Genomic DNA, 7,569 nt, shown 5'->3' with positions numbered 1-7,569 from the left:
GAGCAGGTCCCCACGCAGCATGTTGGAGATCTCGGCTAGGTTGTCCTCCTGTTCTTGTTTTCTCTCTTGAATTTTCTTTTCCGCTGACTCCAGGGCCTGCGCAGGGGAAGATATTAAGGATGATGCCCTGAAGGGGCTTCCCTGGTGGCTCAGACAGTAAAGAATCCACCTGCCATGCGGGAGACCAGGGTTCCATTCCTGGGTCAGGAAGATCCCCTTGAGGAGGGCATGGCAACCCACTCTAGGATTCTTGCCTGGAGAATCCCATAGACAGAAGAGCATGGTGGGCTACGGTCCCTGGGGTTGCAAAGAGCCGGACACGATTGAGCAACTCAACACGTTGTCTGAGTGAGCCTGGTGGGACTGAAGCGCAGGCTGGGAAACCTTGCAGGGGCCCTTGAAGGAAGAATGTGCTAAACAGGGCTCCTGGGCGGGTGGGGGGAGACTTATCAGGTATGGACGTGGGAGGTCCCTGGACCCCTGGCTGCCTGGGCGATGCTGGGCGAGTGGGCTGGGCTCAGAGGATCACTACCAGTTGGTCACGTGCACAATCCTGGCAGGTCTGTCTGCAGCGATTTGCCAAAGCAGGGAGCGGCCGCCCCCCATTAGGCAGCCATCTCCCCTCGGCTTGGCCTCACCCACCCCCAGGACAGGGCTGTGAACCCTTCCCTGTGGTCCTGGTCACCCTGGGCCAGCGGCAGGCCACAAAGAACCGCCAACCAAGTGATTTGCAGAAGTGGTGATTTCTAAAAGGTGTTCCTACTGCCCGGCAACCTCAGCCCCCGAGACAAATAAATTCCTGGTCAAATCCCTGCTTACATGAAGGCGATGGGTAGAAGGGACAGGCCCTGGCTGTGTGACCTTTAGCTAGACAGCTTGCCTCTCGGCTACAGTTATTTCTCCATCAAGTCAAGTCAAGGATGAAACCAGTTCTCTCGAATATTGGACAGACGGGGCACTTTGCTAGCCCTCACATAGCAGGGACTAACAGGGAGGCCAGCCTGACTATATTACATAAGTGCATGCTTTGTGATTGGACAGGTCTGGTTTGAATACTGGACTTGTAATATTTGGAAGTCCAGTGTTTACATCTGCCAAAGCAAATCAGATTAGTACTCAGCTGTCTCTAAGAAAGTCAATTCCTCCCTCTGAGCCTGTTTCTTGATCAATTGAGTTCATGGTGCCTCTCTGACAGGGCCGTTGAACACAGTGACTAATAAGATCAGATGATTGTTGCAGAGATTAAAAAAAAAAACATATTCTGGGAGTCCAGCAGCGGCGTAGTGGTGAGGATTCCTGGGCTTTCACTGCCATTGTCTGGGTTCAGTCCCTGGTCAGGGAACTGAGATCCTGCAAGCCATGTGACATGGCCAAAAAAAAAAAAATAACCATGGCTATCACTGATGCACTGAGAATGCTGGGACACCCAGGGAGGTGGCTGTGTGTCTTCCCTCCCCTCCAGACAGGCCTGGGGTATACACCTGGTTCTTGTTGAATTCTTTCACAGTTGCACAAACCGCCTTCCTGGTGGCGGTTTCCAGATTCTGTAAGTGCTTGGCTGTCTCGTCAAACTGCAGCCTTGTCTTCAAGTAGAGATCCTCTGAAAGGAAGAAAAATACAGTCAAAGTGTGTGTGCCTGCCCAGGGCTCCTTCCCAGATGTGCAGAGTGCCCTACGCAGCGTTGTTTCTGGGTCCGCTTCTCATCACGTGCCCATCAGAAGAAGGGGGGTGCAATGGAAGGCTCATGGGAGACACAGATGAGTTAACTCAAGCCAAGCTCTTAGACAAATGCCTGGCAGTGCTGGCAATCATCACTGTAGCCTGGTAATGTCTACAGACACGACTGAGCACACTTATCTGGGTACCAAAGGAGAAGGGCTTAGGGGGCAGCGTAGTAGGAGATAAGGTCAGACTGTGAAGGCCTTGCTGGTACTTGAAATAAATTTGGTTTTTATTGAGTAAGTGTGTTAGTCGCTCAGTCGAGTCTCTGTGACCCTATGGACTATAGCCCATCAGGCTCCTCTGTCCATGGAGTTCTCCAGGCAAGAATACTGGAGTGGGTTGCCATGCCTTCTCCAGGGGATCTTCCTGACCCAAGGATCAAACCTGGGTCTCCCAGATTGCAGGCGTATTCTTTACCAACTGAGACAATCATTAATGAATAAAGTAAGAAGCTATTGGTTTTGAACAAAGGATCCCACTTAATTTTTTATTTTTGGCCATGCTGAGTCATATGGGATCTTAGTTCCCCGACCAGGGATTTAAGCCATGTCCCCTGCATTGGGAACATGGAATCGAAACCACTGGACCACCAGGGAAGTAGCAGCTTTATGTGTATATATATATATATATATTTGCCTTGGCACGTGGGATCTTCGCTGTGGCAAGCAGGCTCTAGAGCTCACAGGCTCAGCAGTTGCCACGCAGGCTTAGTTGTGCCATGGCACGCGGGATCTTAGTTTCCCTGCCAAGGATCAAACCTGCATCCCCTGCGCTGGATGTCAAATTCTCAACCACTGGACTACCAGGGGAGTCCCTCAGCAGTTTAACTTTTTAACAGGATCATTCTGGCTATTGGGCTGAGAAGAGAGTGTAGGGAGGCAAGGGCAGCAGCTGGGGGGCCAGTCAGAGGTTATTTCAGTGATCCGTTGGGATGTGCTGGCCTTTGAGCCTACTGGTAGTGGTGGAGGTAGTGACGGTGGTCGGAACTCGGGATGACTTGCTGCAGGAGTGCGTGCGGCATCGGAGAGAAAGGAAGGAGTCAGGAGGGCTTGCTTTGGGCTGGAGCAACGGGAAGAACAGAGCTCCCATCGATGGAGGTGGACGGTCAGGTTCAGGGGATGATCCAAGTGTCTTACTGGACATGAACTGACCCAGGCTAGACCTATGTCTTTCCCACTGTCTTCCCAGCAGGCTGTGAGCACACTGAGGGTCAGACCAGTGCTGAGTTACCCTGGGCGCCAGGACCCCACGGGCGCCCTGACACACCACAAGCTCAGAAAGTGTTTCCTGCGTGATGGACGTGTGACTAAAGACGTCCAAATCCTGAAACACAGGTTCTGATGTCTCTTTGTTTGGCCATGTGGCTAAAGTAGCCTATTAGTGAGGCTTAAGAGACAAAAATGAAACAAGAAAAAAACAAAACTGGGGTTGATTTGTTACAGTACTGAGACCCACTTGTCTTCTGCTGTTACCTGCACATTTTTGGTTCTCCCGGCCAATCATCCGTTCCTTTTGCTGTTGCAGGGACCATTCCCTGTTTTGTTCCTCTTGGAATTTCTTCCTCAGATGGAAGTTTAAATCCTCCCCCATGAATTTCTGCATTCCTGATATTGTATTCCGAGCATCATAATCTGACTGCCGGGCCGGACGATCCTTCTTAAGGGCCAGGGGGTCAGAGAGGTCAAATTCACGGCGCGTTTCCGGCCTCTGAAAGCTCTGCTGGAAATCATTGATAGCTTTACAGAGATTTTTCCTATCTCTCCTTTCCCGGTTTTCTGATATGCATGCGATCTTGTCATTTTGTCTCATTTCAGCAGCTAGAAAAGATACAGCATATTCATTAGCAAAAGATTCAGAGGAAAGAAAGAAATTTGAATCTCCCCCCAAAAATAATTTTTAGTGATTCTAAAAGTCATCCAACTCTCCCAAAGGTTAACACAACCATTAAGGGTTAGAATTCTGAATATAAAAAAGCACCTACAAATCAACTTTAAAACAAACAACCTAACCACAAAGGGGCAAAGGAAGGGAAAAGGCACATCACTACAGAGCAACCTGAGTGATCAATAAGCGTGCGAAAAGAGCATCAACCATTCGAGATGGGAAACATCCAATGAATTGAAGAAACATTTTAAAACGCTGAAAATAGCAGGTATTAGGAAGGATGTGGAGAAACGTAGAGGTTTCTCATTTACTGCTTGTGAGAGTGTAACTTGGTACTTATATAACCATGGAAAGCAACTTGCCAACATCCCCTGAAACTGAAAATGCGTACATCCTAGGACCTGTCAATGCCAGGTCCAGGTCCACCAGGAACATGAGCATTGAGACACAGTGCAGGAGAGTCACTAACATTGTTTGCAATTATTTAAAAAACAAAAACATCTAAATCAGCCACCAGCAGAGGAATAAAGAAACTGTGGTTAAAATTCATAGAAGAAAATATCATAAAGCAATTAAAACTAATATTCTGTATGGAGATCACCTGTAAGTTCCCAAAATAGGTTGTTGAATTTCTTAAATGTTGCAAAAGGATACATTCAATATATCTTTTATGTAAAAATGTAAAACACACACACAAATTTTATATTGTCATGGATAAACCTACATGAGGTGTACAAGCACAGAAACACACATGGGAATGATCACACCTCCGAGGAGGGGAGAAGAGGAAAATGGGAAGATGGAGGAGAGCTTTAACTACTTCTGTGTAATATTTAACTCTCAAAAATCATTCTTAATATAAGATATCTAAAGCCAGGTTGGCAAAATGTTCACATCTAGTCTGGTGGTGGGTATATGTATGTCTGTCGCATCATTTCTGTAAGTTTGAATTACTTTTGTAAAAATTTTTATTGAAGTATAATTGATTTACATTGCTGTGTTAATTTCTGCTGTACAGCAAAGTGATTCAGTTATACATATATATATACATATTCTTTTTCATATTCTTTTCCATTATGGTTTATCACAGGTTTCAATTACTTTTACACTACAATTTTAAAAGAAAATATGAAACACTATAAAGAAGAAAAGACCCTGATGCTGGGAAAGATTGAGAGCAGAAAGAGAGTGGGGTGGCAGAGGATGAGATGGTCGGATGGCATCACTGACTCAATGGACATGAATTTGAGCAGACTCTGGGAGATAGTGAAGGATGGGGAGGCCTAGCACATTGCAGTCCGGGGGTCACAGAGTCAGACACGACTGAGCGACTGAAACGAGCTGATGAAGAAGAAAGTAAACTTCATTCCTCATGCCATCTCTCCAAATTTACCACTGCTCACATTTTGGTATAGTTCCTTTGTGTCTTTTTCTAAACATATTTTTATATATTTTTAACTTATGTATATTTATATATTTAAACTTAATTGATGACCCATTGTACATATAATTTTGTATCCTTTTTTTATATTAAAAAAATCCTATGGTGCTTTAAAAGACATTGTTGGACATAACTGACATTTCTTAGTCAGTAGGTCCTCATCCTCAGAACACTACTTTTCATAACTATTTGAGAATCTGACCCACAAGCCAGAACACTTTTACTTGAACCATGGCTGGTTCTGAGTCAGCTCTGGGCTGTGGGCTCAAGAGTGTGTGTTGTCTACTGTTACCAACTGTCCCTGGTAGAAGGTCTTGAGCTTTTGGCAGAGAATATGTGTGTGTATGAGGTTTTTCATACCTAGTTTTTAAAGAAAACAGAGAAAAATATACATGTCTGCTCACAATATATATCCTACTCATAGAATTCAATAGCTAATTTTCAAGTGTGGAAGAATTGGTGCATTAAGTTAACTGAGCACAAGAAACTAGAGTGTGAAAATGACAAGGCTTTACACACATGAGGAATGTGACATGGGTCTAAAGCCCTGAACCACTCAATGGCCACTCAGAGAATGCTCACCAAAGGCTTCATCTCTCGCTTTTTCAGTTGCTGCTTTTATGTTCTGGTCACAAACCTGAGCATCCCAGGCCGTGGTGTCACCCTGGGAAAGGAAAACAATGGGAGAGAATAAGAGCCAGACAATTTTATTCAGTTGATAACAATCGTACTTATCTTTTTATAAACCAAATCGTCTCATACCCGAATGCCCTTGTGTGCCTCTGTTGGTTCTTCAGCCTGTCTTAACTTTCCCTAGAGCTTCCTTCTCGCTTTCTTAGTCAGTAGGTCCTCATCCTCAGAACACTACTTAAGCATCACCTCCTCCAGGAAGCCCTCTCTGCTTTCCTCTCCCAGCCCTAGTTGCATTGACTTCCCTGCATTATAATGTGACCATTTTAACGCCTGCCTCGTCCACTGGGCTATCAACTTCACAAGGTCAAGGATCGTCTTATCCCTCATCTCCAAGGCCTGGCTCCGGTTTGCCACAAAATAAGAACTCTCTCTACTGGCATTTGTCTGTTAAATGGACTGGAGGAAGTCCCTGGCAATGTAGAAAGTCTGGCTCAGAGAGAGGAGAACCGCATTCCAGTCTCTGGCCACTAACTCCAGGTAAGCTCGCTCCCCGCTGCAGGACTCAATTTGCCTGTCTGGCAAGTGACAGGGAGCAATTTTCGGTCTTGTTATGAGGCCTCCCTCATTCTCCGAAAACTCAATACGTGGAACAGTTCTTCCCGGCAAAGCTTGGAGCCGTCCGCAGCTGTGCCTGGATCAAAAGTTTCATTCCAACAGTTCATCATCTCTTGTTGCTCGCTGCTCGCCTCTCTTGTTTCCCCCGCCCCCTTGTCCCCCTCCCCTCCCCCACCATTCCCTCCTGGCTCCTCTCCCTTCCGATCCGGAGGGTCTCACCCCAATGATCCTGTTCCTGGCGTTGAAAATTCGTTTCTGCCTGACCAGCTCCGCATGTCTTCTTTTGGCCAGGACAAAGTCCTCCTTCAGGTCCTTGGGCTGTGCTACCTCCATGACTGCGAATTGCTAAGAAATTCTAAAAGGTTTCAAAAACATGCGAGATTAAAAGAAAATACAACAAAAATAAAACAAGCTTTAGCCCAGCGCGGCTGGCTCCCCAGGAGTCCGGGCAGGTGGGAAAGCCTGCCCAAGAGGCTTTCAATCGGCCTTCTCTCACTGCCCCGGAGGCATGGAGTCTCGGTTTCCTCGGAAACGTAAACAACTCCGGTTGCTAAGAAACAGCACAGCGCTCGTGTTCTCGCTTTCTTCTCGCGAGACCGCACGAGGCGCTTCCCGCGCTTTTCCCGCCAGCGTGTGAGAACGCAGCTGAGGCTCGGAGAGCGCAGCCATGAGCCGTTTGGAAGTGCTGTTTGTGGAGAACTTTAAGTCGTGGCGGGGCCGCCAGGTCATAGGCCCCTTCAAGAGGTTCACCTGCATCATCGGCCCCAACGGCTCCGGTAACTCGGGACCTAGAATGTCTTCTCCCGCCGCACTCGGCCAAGCCGCTTCTTGCCTGAGGAAACATGAGGGAGGCCTCAAGGCCTGGACTCAGGCTCGACCCTCGCCACCCACCTCAGGGACGGGGTGGGATGCAGGATGGGGTGGGAAGCGACCCTCAGACTCCGTCCAGGGCGGGTTGGAAGTGGCAGGAGCCTCCTCTCGCCGTCCACCTGGCCAACCGTCACCCTCTGCCCCGGCCCCCCGACCGCACCCGCAGGGGCCTGACCCTCGCCCGCTGCCCGGCCCCCGGACCCTCAGACCCACTGCCCCAGCTCCCCGACCCTCAGACCGCACCCCAGGGGCCTGACCCTTGCCCCAGCTCCACGACCCTCAGACCGCACCCCCAGGGGCCTCACCCTCACCCTCGCCCCAGCTCCACGACCCTCAGACCGCACCCCCAGGGGTCTGACCCTCGCCTCAGCTCCACGGCCCTCAGATGCACCCCCAGGAGCCTG

The 7,569-nt window shown here is 48.5% G+C and overlaps 2 protein-coding genes across 2 annotated transcripts in view; one reads left to right on the top strand and one right to left on the bottom strand.

Annotated features, from left to right (window-relative positions):
* RIBC2 (RIB43A domain with coiled-coils 2) overlaps nucleotides 1–6,821 on the bottom strand; it is a 10,998-nt gene extending 4,177 nt beyond the window's left edge. Inside the window, exons 1-5 of the mRNA XM_010837611.1 lie at nucleotides 6,515–6,821; nucleotides 5,630–5,711; nucleotides 3,195–3,539; nucleotides 1,482–1,600; nucleotides 1–96 (exon numbers count right to left, since the gene is read on the bottom strand). The exon at nucleotides 1–96 is cut by the window's left edge and continues 4 nt beyond it. Coding sequence (XP_010835913.1) covers nucleotides 1–96; nucleotides 1,482–1,600; nucleotides 3,195–3,539; nucleotides 5,630–5,711; nucleotides 6,515–6,628 — 756 coding nt within the window. The 5' untranslated portion in view covers nucleotides 6,629–6,821. The remainder of the gene's footprint in view (nucleotides 97–1,481; nucleotides 1,601–3,194; nucleotides 3,540–5,629; nucleotides 5,712–6,514) is intronic.
* Nucleotides 6,822–6,917: 96 nt separating this feature from the next.
* SMC1B (structural maintenance of chromosomes 1B) overlaps nucleotides 6,918–7,569 on the top strand; it is an 82,314-nt gene continuing 81,662 nt past the window's right edge. The window contains exon 1 of the mRNA XM_010837626.1: nucleotides 6,918–7,071. Within this exon, the coding sequence (XP_010835928.1) occupies nucleotides 6,963–7,071 (109 nt within the window). The 5' untranslated portion in view covers nucleotides 6,918–6,962. The remainder of the gene's footprint in view (nucleotides 7,072–7,569) is intronic.

Source organism: Bison bison, unplaced genomic scaffold, assembly GCF_000754665.1.
Source record: "Bison bison bison isolate TAMUID 2011002044 unplaced genomic scaffold, Bison_UMD1.0 scf7180017864079, whole genome shotgun sequence".
Taxonomy (NCBI): Eukaryota; Metazoa; Chordata; class Mammalia; order Artiodactyla; family Bovidae; genus Bison; species Bison bison.
Note: the sequence above shows the minus strand (reverse complement) of the source record. Positions and strands in the feature narration are given on the sequence as shown.